At 42.5% G+C, this 17,862-nt stretch overlaps 1 protein-coding gene across 1 annotated transcript; it reads left to right on the top strand.

The window, feature by feature from the left end:
* Positions 1-330: 330 nt before the first annotated feature.
* LOC107813362 (11 kDa late embryogenesis abundant protein) lies at positions 331-1,815 on the top strand. Its single transcript, XM_016638622.2, has 2 exons — positions 331-506; positions 1,224-1,815. Exons 1-2 carry the CDS (start codon positions 420-422, stop codon positions 1,572-1,574), a joined length of 438 nt encoding a protein of 145 aa, XP_016494108.1. The 5' UTR covers positions 331-419; the 3' UTR covers positions 1,575-1,815.
* Positions 1,816-17,862: the final 16,047 nt, after the last annotated feature.

Raw genomic sequence — 17,862 nt, 5'->3', positions numbered from 1 at the left:
TATCTTTAATGAGAAGCTTTTACCATAAATACTCCAAGGTTTTTCTTAACTTGTTTAAAATCACAAATTTTAAAAAAATTATTTTTTCTTAAACTTCGCGCTCATGGTTCACATAAATTAAAAATCTTTTCGATTTCGTAACTAATACCCTACCTTCCCCGTACAGCTCTTAACTGCTAGCTACATTTTGACAACCTCTACATACGTGTTATAAACTCATGCAGCCAACTCTTATATCAGTCCACGTATCACTTTTATTCCACGTGGCCCCACTCCACGTTCTTCTCTTCATAACTCTTCTTGGAGTATATATCACCCCAGCAATGAACAGTTCTGTTCTCAGCAACGCATAATCAAGTAACTGAAAAGGTATAAAAAAGTAGCAAAAAAAAAAAAAAAATTTAAAAAGGAATTTAAAGATGCAAGCAGCAAAGGAGAAAGCAGCTAATGTTGCCGCTTCGGCTAAGGCTGGCATGGAAAAAACCAAGGCCGTCGTCGGAGAGAAGGTTTTTTTTTTCATCTTTTCAGTATTTTTCTGATTATTCTTTTTTGTTTAAAAATTAATTTAGAATTTTAAGTTGTGTATATTTAACAGTATATTGATTGATTCTTTACTCATCAAGTTAAGCATAACTTGCAACCATGTAACAGTTGATAAATACTTTCTCCGTTTCACCTCAAATGAGGTAGTGTGACTTGATAGAAAGTTTAAAAAAAACTAGACTTTTAAAACTTGTGATCTATGATCTTAAAAGCTTAAAAGGTAAAAATTATGTAGGTCATGATATTTTATGGTTATAAAAGCTTCACATTGGATAAAGAGAGTAAAATGAAGAATTTAAAGTTAGAATTATTTTCAATCGTAGAAATGTGTCATTCCTCCTTAAATAGATTAATAAAAAATGTGTTTCAGTGGGGATCAATTCGCAAGCACAAAGGCGAATTCTTAATTTAAACCTTAAGGCCTATGCTTCAAGGTTTTAGCTTTATATTTTTAAAATTATGAGTCCGTATAACTACCAGCAGCACTATACTCGAACCTATTGAATTTAGTTAAACTTGGTACCGTATTGTTGCATCCGCCCCTGCAAGCATGGTACGAGATGATAAGAATACTATTTTGGGATAGCGGATTAATTAAATTGATGGTGTAAAAACATTTAGCGCTTTAAAATGTTTAAAGTTTAAATTTTTATATTTATGTCTTAACTTTTGTTGAACAGGCGGAGAAATTGACGACAAGTGATCCAGTGCAAAAACAAATGGCGACGGAGAAAAAAGAAGAGAGGATCCATCAAGCGGAGATGGATAAGCTGGCAGCACAGGAGCAGAACGCGGCCTCGAGACAAGTAGCTGCTACCGGAGGAACTACTGCTTATACTGCTAGCGGCGGTGTGGCTCCCGGTCACACCATGACCGGGGCCCATGGGACCACTACGGTGCCTACTGGGACAACAACAGGCGTGGTTGGGACACAGTACCCACCGGGGACCACTACTGGAACCGGAAGTGCTACTGTTCAAGGTCCTAATACTGGTGGACGTCATGGATCTACCACCGGTTCTGCCTTTTAACTAGGATGAGAGGTGCTTTTGGAGCAATTGCAATGAGTACTAGCTAAGAATAGTTACGAGTGTGTGTTTATTTTTCTTTGTTTTGGTAGATAAACGTTCTTTTCCTTCTGTAAGTTGTAAATTTAGTTTGTTGTGATGTCGTGTATCCATATTATCTAATGTAATACAATACACGATAGTAGCTAGAAATAGGAAAATTGTTCATTTTTATCTAATGTAAATTTAGTTTGTTCTGCCATAAGTTTTTGTCTTCTTCAAATTGGGACTTCTAGCTCCACTCGATCAGCTGTGTTTTATGATGTTCGTTCATAAGTGTACGGTCATAATTTCAAAATTTACTCGAAAGAGCTATGCTTACATGTAGTTAAGTAACTTGATCAAACATATTATAGTTGGCAAATCATAGTTCTCAGGGGATATCGCAAAATAAACTAATAGGTTAATTACGGACACATTCAATCTTATATTGAAAAAGGAAAAGCCGAATAGCTTTGTTTTTTGTTTAGCGCTAATATATAAGCATTGGACTTGGAAAAATGTTTCAGGTAATTTCTAACACTGAGAACATAATTATACTTTGCATCTGTATACGGGTAAAACCGAGCCCGTTGAACTTCTCGATTTCCCGTTAAGACAAACGAAACTGTATACGAGTAAAATCGAGCCCGTTAAACTTCTCAATTTCCCGTTAAGACAAACGGAACAGGAACATGATCGTAAGGAATCGGAATTTGGGCGAGGAGCCTCTCGTATCGGGGTTCGGGCAAGACTCCTGCCCTCGGAGTTATCGGAATCACGTCCTCTGGTTCCGGTTTGGGCCTCGAGACATCGGAGAACATTATCAAACAACTGCACACGACTAACAAAGGGTCGTGAAATCCGTACCCAACCGAATATCCCGGCGTGAATCTCGGTCCGTATCAGCAGAAAATCAGTGATTAGTGAAATGGAAGATTTTTACCTCGTTTAGAATTACACTTGGGATAAAATTTCCCTACTATATAAAGGGGAAAACTTATTATTCACGGGGGACATGGTAACACACATATCAAGGTAATATACTCTTATTCTCTCAATTATTCAAAGTTCTTACTTTTATTCATCAGTTCTTCATTAGTGTGAGTTCGGGATCGAAGACAGGCACTTCATTAAGCCGTTACTGAATTCAGGATCACTCTCATTATTGGTTTGACAATTTATTACGTCTTTAATCTGTTTAATCTAATGCTATTAATCATTTGTATTGAATTAATACGCATATCCTTAAAACCACATATAAATTCAGTTGTTATCCGTTTTTGAGGGTAAACAGTTTGGCGTCCACCGTGGGACAAAGGATAATAGTGGCAATTTGATACAAATTTCCATAACGCACTTTTCTTTACTCTTGTTCTTTGAGATTTTAATTTTAGGTAAATTTAAGAATGTCAAGCTCTCAATCTGCTCACTTGAACGTTGATGCTGAGTCTGGCCATCATGGCGAGAACAACAATATAGTGCCCAGCAACAAGGCTCCCCCTGTTGACCCCCAACGGAGCCTCGGTCATAGACCCAATCGATGCCAACTCCCATGTGGCCATGGACGCTAACTTGTCCACTAACCTAGAAAACAACGTTCGTGGAGGAGCCAGGTCAGTAGCTAGGGGTATGCACGATGGTGAAGGCGATGGGATCAATTTACGGGTGATATTCAAAATATTACAAGCTCAACAGGTGGCAGTAGCCCAGTTATAGAACCAAATCCATGCTCCCAGCAGAGTTGAGCCCGAGCCATCCCGGGAGAACACCCGAAGAAATGAACGAAATTCGGAGAGGCTGGGTGAAGCTGAAGCTGGGCCCAACCCTGAAATAATAAAGATGCTCGAGGAACTAACGAAATGGGTGGAATTGGGGGAAAGGAAGATCAAAGCCAACGACAAAAAAGTGGAGACCTATAACTGCAAGGTTAATCAGATCCCAAGAGCACCCCCGAATTGAAAGGCCTGGATTCCATGAAATTTGTCCAAAAGCCTTTCCCTCTGAACGGAGCTCTGAAACCAATCTCGAAGAAGTTTGTATGCCCGAAGTTCCAAAGTTAAATGGAAAAACTGATCTGAATGAACATGTAACCTCCTACACGTGTTCCATCAAGGGGAACGACTTAGAATATGATGAAATCAAATCCGTTCTGTTCAAAAGGTTCGGAGAAACCTTGTCAAAAAGGGGCTATGATATGGTATAACAACTTACCACCTAATTCTATTGATTCGTTTGCTATGCTTGCATATGCCTTTGTAAAGGTGCACGCCGGGGCCATCAAGGTCGAGACTCGGAAGTCAGACCTTTTCAAAGTAAAGCAAAGAGATAACAAGATGTTCAGGGAATTCGTGTCGAGGTTTCAAATGGAATGGATGGAACTGCTTCTGGTCGCGGACGATTGGGCCTTTCAGGCATTCACACAAGTTCTTAACCCCCAAAGCTCATTAGATTTGTAGCAGTTGAAACAAAATTTGGTAGAATACCCGGTGCTAACTTGGGCAGACGTCCATAACAGGTACCAATCAAAAATCAGAGTCGAAGGCTATTAGCTTGGGGCCCCTTCTGGATCCGTGTATCTCTTTATAGCTAGTGACAGATCCAAAAGAGTCGTTGATCATGAAGAAAGATAAAAAAGAGATCAATATCAATCATATAATAGAGATAGAAGGGGTAATAGGTCCGGGCGTAACCCCGCGAGGAGTGAAAAAACAACGATCGAAGCCACAATAGTCGGGGACTCATGAGCAAGAATGGTTCGATAGGCCACTCGTGGCCAGGGAGGCACCGAGATTATCAGAATACAACTTCAATGTCGATGCTTCCAGCATCATATCCCCCATCGGATGCATCAAAGATACCAAATGGCCTCGACTATTTCAGTTCGATCCTGTCCAAAGGTACCCTAACCTAATGTGTAAGTATCATTGCATCACAGCCACAAAATCGAAAATTGTTAACGATTAAGAGAAGAAGTAGCCCGTTTATTCAATAACAGACACCTCCATGAATTTTTGAGTGATCGAGCCAAAAATCACTTCAGGAATAGGGACTCCAACAAGCAGACCGAACAAGTAGAACCCCAGCACGTCATTAACATGATTATTGGTGGAGTCGACGTCCCCCAAGGGCCGATGCTAAAGAGCATTAAGGTGTCCATTACAAGGGAAAAATGGACTCGAGATTGTACACCGTAGGGGACCGTATCATTCAACAATGAAGACGCTGAAGGCATCGTGCAACCATATAATGATGCGCTTGTAATATCTGTACTCATAAAGAAATTTCGAGTTAAGTGTGTGTTAATTGATTCAGGTAGCTCAGCCAATATCATTAGATCGAGGATCGTGGAACAACTGGTCTACAAGACCAAACAGTGCCTGCAGTCCGAGTTTTAAACGAGTTTAACATGGCGTACAAAACTAATAAAGGGGAGATAACCCTGCCAGTAAACACCACGGGGAACATTCAAGAAACAAATTTCTATGTGATTGAAGGTGATATGAGATATAATGCACTATTCGGAGGGCCATGGATTCATGACATGAGGGAAATACCCTCAACATTACTCCAGGCATTAAAGTTCCCCACACTGGGAGGGATCAAGACAATTTACAGATAACAACTAGCCGCATAATAAATGTTCGAGGTCGATGAGGTGACCCCGGTGTCTGCACTCTCGACATCAAAGAACCCGAAGTTGGTTAGGAAGGAAGAAACTAAATAACAATCATTGACATCGGCCCCGATCGAACCGGAGAAGCAACAAATAGACGAGGATGATGATTATGGGGTTCCTAGGTCGTTCATAGCCCTTGGTTATTCCGATGCCACTAAGTCGATGGTCGAGGAGCTGGAACAAGCCATATTGATCAAACACCTGCCCGATTGGAAGGTATACCTGGGCATGGGGTTGACTCTCGAGCTCAGGAAAAAACTCATTAAATTGCTTATAGCTAACGTGGATTGTTTTGCTTGGTCCCATTTAGATATGACAGGGATCCCACTAGAAGTAACCACTCATAAGCTAAGCTTGGACTCAAAGTTCTACGCGGTTAAACAGAAAAGGGGGCCTCAATCCGAAGTCAAGCATGCGTTCATCGAAGGCGAGGTATCCGAACTCCTTAAAATAGGTTCCATTCAGGAAGTTAAGTGCCCGGTTTGGTTGGCTAACGTAGTAGTAGTACCTAAAAAGAGAAATAAGTTAAGATTATGTGTATATTACAAAGACTTGAACGGCATGCCCCAAGGACTTTTTTCCTTTTCCTAACATCGATCGCATGATCGATGCAACGGCCACACATGAATACTCAGTTTTATCGATGCCTATTCCGGGTACAATCAAATTCATATGAACCCGAGCAATCAAGAAAAAACTTCCTTTATCATTAAATTCGGCACCTATTGTTATAACTCAAAGCCGTTCGGACTAAAAAATGCCGGTGCACTTATCAATGCCTAGTAAACCGGGTGTTCAAAGAACAAATAGGAAAATCAATGGAGGTTTATATTGACGACATGTTAGTTAAGTCGCTGCGAGTAGAGAACCATTGAAAACATTTCCAATAAACTTTCACCATACTAAAGAAATACAATATGAAGCAGAACCTGGAGAAATACGCATTCAGGGTCGCATCCGAAAAGTTCCTTGGATTCATGGTGTCCAACCGAGGGATCGAGAACAATCGTGACAAAATCAAAGCTATAGAAGATATCACCGTGGTGGATAATGTTAAGACCGTTCAGAGGCTAATCGGGCGCATAGCCTCCCGGGGACGATTCATATCGAGGTCCTCCGATAAGAGTCATCGGTTCTTCTCGCTATTAAAGAAGAAGAATAACTTTTCATGGACCCCAGAGTGCTAGAAATTTTTAGAAGAACTCAAATGGTACCTTTTGAATCCGCCCTTGCTTCATACTCCAAAGGCAGACGAGTAGTTGTACCTGTACTTAGCGGTATCCGAGATAGCGGCAAATAGAGTCTTAGTTCGGGAAGAGGAAGGTACACAATTTCCTAATTATTATGTTAGTAGAACCCTAGGTGAGGCCGAAACGAGGTACCTCACCTAGAAAAATTGGCACTGCTTTGCTAGGCGCCTCCAGAAAGTTGAAGCCAAACTTTCAGTGCCATCCCATATGCATTGTAACTTCTTACCCATTAAGGAACATAATTCACAAACCCAAGCTCTCGGGCCGACTAGCCAAATGGGCCATAGAAATTAGTGGGTACGATATCGAATATCCCTCACCGACTACCATCAAATCTCAAATTTTCATAGACTTCGTGGCCGACTTCACATTGGCCTTAATACCTGAAGTTGAAAAGAATTATTGTTAACCTTAGGAATCTGGACTCTCTTTATGGACGGTGCCTCGAACGCAAAGCGGTCCGAACTCGACATCGTACTGAAGCCAGCTACGGGTAACGTAGTTAGGAAGTCCATTAGAACTGTGAAATTGACTAATAATGAGGCCGAGTATGAGGCCATGATTGTAGGTCTCGAACTGACTAAAAACCTAGGGGCCGAAGTAGTCGAAGCTAAGTGTGACTCCCTCCTTGTGATAAATCAAGTCAATGGGACATTTGAAGTAAAAGAAGAACGAATATGGAGGTACTTGGACAAATTACAGGTAACACTACGTCAATTTAAGGAATGGACCCTACATCACATACCCTGGGATCAAAATAGCGAAGCCGATGCTCTGGCTATCCTGGGGTCATTGGTCGATGACGATGAATTCAGCTCAGGAACGGTTGTTCAACTCATGAAATTAGTAGTAGAGGAAGGCCAAGCTGAAATAAACTCAACAAGTTTGACTTGGGACTGGAGAGATAAGTATATAGATTACTTCAAGACTGGGAAGTTGCCATCGAATCCTAAAAAATCATGGGCTCTACGCCCGAAGATGGCCAAGTTTATATTGTTAGAGGGCACTTTGTATAGAAGAACATTGGATGGCCCACTCGTCGTATGCTTGGGGCCGGGAGACACCGAATACGTTCTGAGAGAAGTTCATAATGGCACCTGCAGAAACCATTCAGGGACAGAGTCTTTGGTTCCGAAAATAATCAAGACCGTCTATTACTGCACCGACATGGAGAAAGATGCAAGGGACTTTGTACGAAGATGTGATGGCTGTTAAAGACATGCATTGATGATGCATCAGCCCAGAGAGCTACTACACTCGATTTTGTCACCTTGGACATTCATGAAATGAGGAATGGACATTATCGGTCCCTTGCCATGGACACCCGGTAAGGCTCAATTTATTCTATTTATGACTTAGTATTTTTCTAAATGGGTTCAAACTCAGGCGTTCGATAAAGTCTAAGAAAATAAGTTATCGATTTTATTTGGGACCACATAATATGTCGGTTCGGGATACCGGCCGAGATTGTGTGTGATAACAGGAAGAAATTCATCGCCATCAAGGTAAGAAAATTTTTTGAGGACCATAAGATCAAAAGGATATTTTGAACATCCTATCACCCTAGTGGGAACGGGCAGGCAAAATCTACAAATAATACCATACTCCAAAACCTTACCGATGCCAAAGGGAATTAGAAGGAAATTTTGCCCAAAATCTTGTAGGTGTACCGTATGACCTCAAAACCTAGTACTGGAGCCACTCTATTTTCATTGGTCTACGGTGCTGAAGCACTAATACAGGACAAGGTACACCCCAGAACTGAGTCTCAGGTTTCGATATGTGACCGAAGAATCAAATGGTGATGCCATGAGCACGAGATTGGAAGTATTGGATAATAGGCGCTAGGCCGCCCTAGTCCGGTTGGCCGCCCAGAAATAGTGGATAGAAAGATATTACAACCGAAGGGTCAACCTTCGACACTTTAATATCGGTGACTTGGTGTTAAGAAAAGTAACATTGAATATTCGGGACCCGAACAAAGGGAAGCTGGGACCAAATTGGGAAGGTCCATTTCGAGTCATCGGGATTAACGGTAAAGGCTTGTGCAAACTCGAAGCAGGGAACAATGCATAACTACTGAACAACTGGAACATGGCCCACCTAAAATAGTACTGCTGCTAAGGTATGACCCCATTGTATTACAAATTGAACTAACACTTACAGGTAACAACCAAAGAAGAATGTAGATGTTAGGTCTGAAAGCACACGTTACACTCTTTTTCCCTTAAACCGGTTTTGTCCCAAATGGGTTTCTGGTAAGGTTTTTAACGAGGCAATAGTGGATTGTGCTAATGTAGAGTTGAAGACAGGTTTTAAATCAGAGTCGATAGTCACGTAAACAGTATTAGAGCCCTCTCAATGATCGACCTCGAATACTGGGGGCCATCACCCTCGGGTTAAGATTATTAGCAAGGGAGGAAACTTCGTGCTTGAACAAGCTTTGGCTTGGTGGTTAGGATTTGTTGTAATGGCCAAACGGTCAAATGAACCATTCCTGCGTAGACCACCTTAGCCATAATATGAGCTTTTATATGCTTATCTATAACCTTAGCCACCGGACAGGGATATTGATTTTGGTATTGACCTGGTGCCAGGAACTCAGCCCATCTCTATTTTGCCGTATCATATGGCACCAGCAGAGTTAAAGGAGTTAAAGGAGCAGCTTTAGGAACTCCTTGATAAGGGGTTTATTCGGCCTAGTATGTCGCCTTGGAGTGCGCTAGTTCTATTTGTGAAGAAGAAGGATGACACTATGAGGATGTGCAATAATTATAGGCAATTGAACAAAGTAACAGTCAAGAACAAGTATCAGTTTCCTCGCATTGATGATTTATTCGACAAGCTTTAGGGAGCGAAAGTCTCCAAGATTGATCTCCGTTCAGGTTATCACCAATTGAAGATCGGGGACTCGGATATTCTTAAGACAACTTTTAGGACCCGATATGGTCATTATGGGTTCTTGGTGATGTCTTTTGGGCTGACCAATGCCCCATCAACGTTCATGCATTTGATGAACAGCGTGTTCTGGCCTTATCTTGACTCGTTTGTCATAGTTTTCATTGATAATATTCTGGTATATTCGGGAAGTCAGGAGGAGCACGCAGAGCATTTGAGAGTTTTGCTGTAGAGATTGTGGGAGGAGAAGCTTTATGCAAAATTCTCCAAGTGTGAGTTTTGGCTCAGTTCAGTGGCTTTCTTGGGGCACATGGTGTCCATCGAGGGTATTCAGGTTCATCCAAAGAAGATTGAGGCGGTCAGAGTTGTCCCAGACCATCCTCAGCCACAGAGATTCGCAACTTTCTCGGATTGGCAGGCTATTATCGCCGGTTTGTTCAGGGATTCTCATCTATCGCATCACCTTTGACCAAGTTGACTCAGAAGGGTGCTTCATTTGTGTGGTCGGATGAGTATGAAGCAAGCTTTCAGAAGCTCAAGACAGCCTTGACCACAGCTCCAGTGTTAGTTTTGCCATCAGCTTTAGGTTCATATACCGTGTATTGTGATGCTTCGAGAGTTGGTATTGGTTGTATATTGATATAGAAGGGTAGAGTTATTGCATATGCTTCTCATCAGTTGAAGCCCCATGAGAAGAACTACCCCGTTCATGATTTGGAGTTGGCTGCCATAGTTTACCCGTTGAAGATTTGGAGGCATTACTTGTATGGTGTGTCTTGTAAGGTGTTTACTGATCATCGTAGCCTCCAGCACTTGTTCAAGCAGAAGGATCTTAATTTGATGTAGCGGAGGTGGTTGGAGTTGCTAAAGGATTATGATATTATTATATTGTACCATTCGGGGAAGGCCAATGTGGGGACCGATGCTTTGAGCCGAAAGGCGTTAAGTATGGGGAGTTTGGAATATATTCCAGTTGGGGAGAGACCTCATGTATTTGATGTTCAGGCCTTGGCCAATCGGTTTTTGAGGTTGGATATTTCGGAGCCCAGTCGGGTATTGGCTTGTGTGGTTTCTTGGTCTTCCTTATATGATCGCCAATATGATTATCCGTATTTGCTCATCCTTAAGGACAAAGTTGAGCACGATGATGCCATAGATGTGACTATTGGTGATGATTGGGTATTAAGGATGCAGGGCCGGATATGCGTGCCTAGTGTGGATAGGCTTCGGGAGTTGATTTTGGAGGAGGCCCATAGCTCGCAGTATTCCATTTATCCGGGTGCCGCGAAGATGTATCAGGATATGATACAGTATTATTGGTGGATGAGAATGAAGAAAGGCATTGTGGGATTTATGGCTCGGTGTCTCAATTGTCAGCAGGTGAAATATGAGCATCAGAGACCAGGTGGCTTGCTTCAGCGGATGGATATTCCAGAGTGGAAGTGAGAGCGGATCACCATGGACTTTGTAGTTGGACTTCCTCGGACTTTGAAGAAGTTCGATGCTATTTTGGTGATTGTGGATCAGCTGACCAAGTCCGCACACTTCATTCCTGTGTGTACTAGCTATTCTTCAGAGTGGTTGGCAAATATCTATATCCGGGAGATTATTCGTTTGCATGGTGTCCCAGTTTCCATCATTTCAGATAAGGGCACTCAGTTCACTTCACAGTTTTGGAGGTCTATGCAGCAAGAGTTGGGTACTCAGGTTGAGTTGAGCACAACTTTTCACCCTCAAACGGATGGGCAGCCCGAGTGCACTATTCAGATATTGGAGGACATGTTGCGTGCTTGCGTAATTGATTTCTGAGGGTCATAGGATCATTTTCTTGCTTGCAGAGTTTGCTTATAACAACAACTACCAATCGAGTATTCAGATGGCTCCATATGAGGCTTTGTATGGGAGGCAGTGTAGATCTCCAGTTGGTTGGTTTGAGCCAGGTGAGGCTAGGCTATTGGGGACAGACTTGGTGCAGGATGCCTTAGAAAAGGTGAAGGTAATTCAGGAGAGGCTTCGTACAGCGTAGTCGAGAAAAAAGAGTTATGTTGACAGGAAAGTTCGAGATGTGTCCTACATGGTTGATGAGAAGGTTCTGTTGAAGGTTTCACCCATGAAGGGTGTTATGAGATTTTGGAAGAAAGGTAAATTGAGTCCTCGATTCATTGGGCCTTTTGAGGTGCTTTGGAGGATTGGGGAGGTGGCTTATGAGCTTGCTTTGCCACCAGCTTGTCGAGTGTGCATCCGGTATTTCATGTTTCTATGCTCCGAAAGTATATTGGTGATTCGTCTCATGTTCTGGATTTTAGCACGGTTCAATTAGATGATGATTTGACTTATGATGGGGAGACAATAGCTATTTTGAGACGTCAGGTTCGAAAGTTGAGATCAAAGGATATAGCTTTAGTGAAAGTGTAGCGGAGAGGTTGGCCCGTGGAGGAGACTACCTAGGAGACCGAGCGGGAGATGCGAAGTAGATATCCTCTTCTATTTGAGGCTACAGGTATGTTTCTTGACTCGTTCGAGGACGAACATTTGTTTAAGAGGGGGAGGATGTGATGACCCGGCCAGTTATCTCATGAGTTACCATTTCGTTTCCCAATTTCTGCTTCTTATTGCTTTGTCTATCAGTTCTATATGCGATCGGGTCGGTTGGCTTGGGTTCGGAAAGGATTTGGTAAGGTTTGAGACACTTAGTCTCTTTTGAGTAAGCCTAAGTTGGAAAAGTCAACCGAATGTTGACTTATGTGTTAAAGGGCTCGGATGTGAGTTATGATGGTTCGGATAGCTTCAGGAAGTGATTTGGGACTTAGGAGCATGATCAGAATGTGTTTTGGAGGCCCGAAGTAGATTTAGGCTTGAATTGGCGAAACTGGATTTTTGGCGTTTTCCGGTTGATAGGAGAAATTATGATACAGGGGTTGGAATGGAATTCCGAGAGTTGCAGTAATTCCGTTGGGTCGTTTGGGATGTGTGTGCAAAATTTGAGGTTATTCGGACGTGGTTTGGTTGGTTTTTTGATCAAAAGCGTAATTTAGAAGATTTTGGAAACTAAGGCTTGAATCCGATGTGTTTTGGTTGATTCGATGTTGTTTGAGGTGTTTTGAAGATTGGTGTAAGTTTGAATAAGGTTATGGGATATGTTTATGCTTTTGGTTGAGGTCCCGGGGGCCTCGGGTGATTTCGGAGGGTTGACAGAGAGTTTGGGAGTTTGGAGGAGTTGCAGATTTTGTTGTTTCTGTTGTTTCCGCACCTGCGGATTTAGGACCGCAGGTACGACGCCGCAAATGCGGAAGAGTGGTCGCAAAAGAGGATGAGCCTAGGAAAGGCAAGAACCACAGAAGCGGTTGTGGGGCCGCACCTGCGATGGAGCAGGTGCAGAATGTTCATCGCAGATGCGGAAGCTGGGGATTTAAGTGAAAAGCTGTAGAAGTGGCTCATTGACTACAAATGCGGTACCGCAAAAGCGGTGTCTAGGCCACAAGTTTGAAATCCATGGGCCAGAAAGTATATATTGTTTCCTTCGCGAAATTTTGCCATGTTCTCCATTTTTTAAGACGTGAAGCGAGCTAGGGCAGTGATTTCAAGGGAAAATTGAAGGGAATCAGTTGGGTAGGTTCCCTAAGCTTCATTATTCGGGTTTATGATCATTTTTTCATTGTTTAATCATGGTATTAGTGGGAATTAAGGAAGAAAATTGAGGGATTAGGGCTTGGTATTGGTGACCTTTGAGTGAGGATTTGAGGGGCCATTTGTGGTCGGATTTTGGTATTCTTGGTATGTATAAACTCGTGGGAGGATAAGGATTTCGTTGATGTGATTTTTATTGAGTTTTGAGACGTGGGACCGGGGGTCGGGTTTGGCCAATTTAGGGATTTTTGGTATAATTTGATTTATTTCGCATGGGCTTCGTCCTTTTAGCCTATTCTAATTTTATGATTTTGATTTTTGGGTAGATTCGGTGCGAGATAAGGCCGAGGCGAGAGGCAAAGGCAACGCAGAGTAGTGTTTTCACCCGGTTTGAGGTAAGTAACCATTGTAAATCTGGAATTGAGGGTACAAACCCTGGTGTTTCAAATTGTCTTGATAAATAAGGTGGCGCACATGCTAGGTGACGAGCGTGTGGGCGTGCACCGGTAGGAATTGTGACTTGGTCCGTCCCGTAGTGAATATTAAGCCGCATATTTGATTTGAAGTCTTATAATATTTCGTATTTTAGACACTTACACTGTATTATGGGTTGTATGCCATGTTTAGGGCCTTGTGCCGACCTGTTGAGACCCTTAGGGGCATTTTTACTATTTTTCCTCACTCTGTTTGTTTGAAAGCATATCTTCAGTCATGTTTTACCTGTTTATTGTTTAAAACTGGTTTTATCACTGTACTTCTTAAAATGTGAGAACTGTTCGGGCTGAGTTCCCTAATTTCTACTGTCATGCCCGAGCGGCTGTGAGGTTAATGACTGAGAGAGGTTGAGGATCTAATGGTGAGTGTATATATATATATTATGGATCGGGCTGCACGCCACAACAATACTTATATGGATTGGGCTGCACGCCGCAGCGATATATATATATATATATATTGGATCAGGCTGCGCGCTGCAACGATATGATGCTTGGGCTGTAGGAGCCCCTCTAGAGTCTGTACACCCCCAGTGAGCGTAGTCGACTATCAACTATGGATCGGGCTGCACGCCGCAGTGGTTACTATGATTATTACTATTACAAGATATTATTGAGCCTGAGTGTTGAGAGTGAGTACTGAGTGACAAGAGCTGAGTCACGAGTGACTGAGAGGTTGCCCGAGAGGCCGTTTTATGAGTGATACCTTGACCGAGGGGCCCATTATGATATTTTCACTGATTTCACCCATGAAGGGTGTTATGAGATTTTGGAAGAAAGGCAAATTGAGTCCTCGGTTCATTGGGCCTTTTGAGGTGCTTCGGAGGATTGGGGAGGTGGCTTGTGAGCTTGCTTTGCCGCTCAGCTTGTCGAGTGTGCATCAGGTATTTCATGTTTCCATGCTCTGGAAGTATATTGGCAATCCGTCTCATGATTTGGATTTTAGCACGGTTCAATTAGATGATGATTTGACTTATGATGTGGAGCCAGTAGCTATTTTGGGATGTCAGGTTCGAAAATTGCGATCAGAGGATATAGTTTCTGTGAAAGTGCAGTGGAGAGGTCGGCCCGTGGAGGAGGCTACCTAGGAGACCGAGCGGGAGATGCAGAGCAGATATCCTCACCTATATAAGGCTTCAAGTATGTTTCTTGATTCGTTCGAGGACGAACATTTGTTTAAGAGGGGGAGGATGTGACGACCCGGCCAGTTGTCTCATGAGTTACCATTTCGTTTTCCCCATTTCTACTTCTTATTCCTTTTTTTATCGGTTCTATATGTGATCGGGTCGGTTGGCTCGGGTTCGGAAAACATTTGGTAAGTTTGAGACACTTAGTCTCTTTTGAGGAAGCCTAAGTTGGAAAAGTCAACTGGATGTTGACTTATGTGTTACAGGGCTCAGATGTGAGTTCCGATGGTTCGGATAGCTTCAGGAAGTGATTTGGGACTTAGGAGCATGATCAGAATGTGTTTTGGAGGTCCGGAGTAGATTTAGGCTTGAATTGGCGAAATTGAATTTTTAGCGTTTTCCAGTTGATAGGAGAGATTTTTATATAGGGATCAGAATGGAATTCCGAGAGTTGCAGTAATTCCGTTGGGTCATTTAAGATGTGTGTGCAAAATTTCAGGTCATTCGGACGTGGTTTGGTTGGGTTTTTGATCAAAAGCGTAATTTAGAAGATTTTGGAAACTAGGGCTTGAATCCGATGTGTTTTGGTTGATTCGATGTTGTTTGAGGTGTTTTGAAGATTGATATAAGTTTGAATAAGGTTATGGGATATGTTTGTGCTTTTGGTTGAGGTCCCGGGGGCCTCGGGGTGATTTTGGAGGGTTGACGGAGAGTTTGGGAGTTTGGAGGAATTGCAAATTTTGCTGTTTTTGTTGTTTCCGCACCTGCGAATTTAGGACCGCAGGTGCGACACCGCAAATGCGGAAGAGTGGTCGCAAAAGCAGAAGAGCCTAGGAAAGGAAGGAACCACAGAAGCGGTTGTGGGTTCGCACCTGCGATGGCGCATGTGCAGAATGTTCATCGCAAATGCGAAAGTTGGGGATTTAAGTGAAAAGCCGCAGAAGCGGCTCATTGACTACAAATGCGGTACCACAAAAGCAGTATCTAGGCCACAGGTGCAGAATCCACGGTCCAGAAAGTTTATATTGTTTCCTTCTCGAATTTTGCTAAGTTCTCCATTTTTAAAGACGGGAAGCGAGCTAGGGCAGTGATTTCAAGGGAAAATCGAAGGGAATCAGTTGGGTAAGTTCCCTAAGCTTCATTATTCGGGTTTATGATTATTTTTCCATTGTTTAATCATGGTATTAGTGGGAATTAAAGAAGAAAATTGAGGGATTAGGACTTGGTATTTGAGACCTTTGAGTGAGGATTTGAGGGGTCATTTGTGGTCGTATTTTGGTATTCTTGGTATGTATAAACTCGTGGGAGGATAAGGATTCCGTTGATGTGATTTTTATTGAGTTTCGAGACGTGGGCCCAGGGGTCAGGTTTGGCCAATTTTGGATTTTTGGTATAATTTGATTTATTTCGTATGGGCTTCGTCCTTTTAGCCTACTCTAATTTTATAATTCTAAGTTTTGGGTAGATTCGGCGCAAGTTGAGGCCGAGGCGAGAGGCAAAGGCGTCGTGGATTAGTGTTTTCACCCGGTTTGAGGTAAGTAACCATTGTAAATCTGGAACTGAGGGTACAAACCCTGGTGTTTCGAATTGTCTTGATAAATAAGGTGACGCACATGCTAGGTGACGAGCGTGTGGGCGTGCATCTGTAGGGATTGTGACTTGGTCCGTCCCGTAGCGACTATTAAGCCGCGTATTTGATTTGAAATCTTATAATATTCCGTATTTTAGACACTTACACTGTATTATGGGTTGTATGCCATGTTAAGGCCTTGTGCCGACCTGTTGAGACCCTTAGGAGCATTTTTATTGTTTTTCCTCACTCTGTTTGTTTGAAAGCATATCCTCAGTAATGTTTTACCTGTTTATTGTTTAAAACTGGTTTTAGCACTGTACTTCTTAAAATGTGAGAATTGTTCAGGCTGAGTTCCCTGATTTCTACTGTCATGCCCGAGCGGCTGTGAGGGTAATGACTAAGAGAGGTTGAGGAGCTAATGGTGAGGATATATATATATATATTATGGATCGGGCTGCACGCCGCAGCGATACTTATATGGATCGGGATGCACGCCATAACGATATATATATATATATTGGATCGGGATGCACGCCGCAGTGATTACTATGATTATTACTATTACGAGATATTATTGAGCCTGAGTGTTGAGAGTGAGTACTGAGTGACGAGAGCTGAGTCACGACTGACAGAGAGGCTGCCCGAGAGGACGTTTTATGAGTGATACCTTGCCCGAGGGGCCCATTTATGTTATTTACACTGATTTCACTCTTCTTTTAAATAAGTCTCTGTTGAAAATTGCTAAGTAAATGATTTTAAGTATTCTAATTGAAACCGAGGTTTTGTGACGAAACTGATTTTTAAACTGGGGAGTTTGATATGTTATCCTATTGTTTACTCCTTTATATGATTTTAACTGCTCGTCACTGCTTTCAGACCTTATTTACTTTAGTTACTTACTGAGTTGGCATACTCACGTTACTCCCTGCACCTTGTGTGCAGATCCAGGTGCCCGAGTGGCGGAGTGAGGGTCCCAGCATTGTCAGAGTTTTCCGGAGACTGCAAGGTAGCCGCATGGCGTCCGCAGCCCTGCTTTCCTCCTTCCTATCTAGTTCTTTCCTGCATTTTAGACTTATGATGTATTATACAGTCGGTTGTATATTTAGAGGTCTAGACTCATGACACCAGATGTTTGGGCTGTGTTGGTTTACTGTTCTATTGATTTTCACACATTTTTAGTTGTTTTATACATTTCTTATGAAAAATTTAGATTTAACCCTTGTTAGAAAAATGGTTTTATAAAAGAAAAAGGCTGTGATTAAATGTTGGGTTGGCTTGCCTAGTAATGTGATAGGCGCCATCATGACCGGGTATTTGGGGTCGTGACACTCCTCCCCTCTCCTCTTCTGCCCCCACCCACTCTATTTCTTGATTATCTCCTCTAATTTAACCATATAAGGTATGCTTTTCCTCTCTCTCCCTCTCCCTCTCCCTCATCCGCTCCATTTTCCTACCTAGCCCCCCTCCCCCCCACCCCCTCACAAATTTTTTTCCCACATTGTTTAACTCGTTTTTGGTACAGGAATCCGGCGGCTCATCTCCCCTCCGGAGATCCGTTGGTCATTTTTCAGGTTTTATTTTTTTGCATTAATTTAGCAAAATAGTATGTATAAATTAGCTATATA

The sequence above is a fragment of the Nicotiana tabacum genome, chromosome 5 (genome assembly GCF_000715075.1).
Source record: "Nicotiana tabacum cultivar K326 chromosome 5, ASM71507v2, whole genome shotgun sequence".
Lineage (NCBI taxonomy): Eukaryota > Viridiplantae > Streptophyta > Magnoliopsida > Solanales > Solanaceae > Nicotiana > Nicotiana tabacum.
Note: the sequence above shows the minus strand (reverse complement) of the source record. Positions and strands in the feature narration are given on the sequence as shown.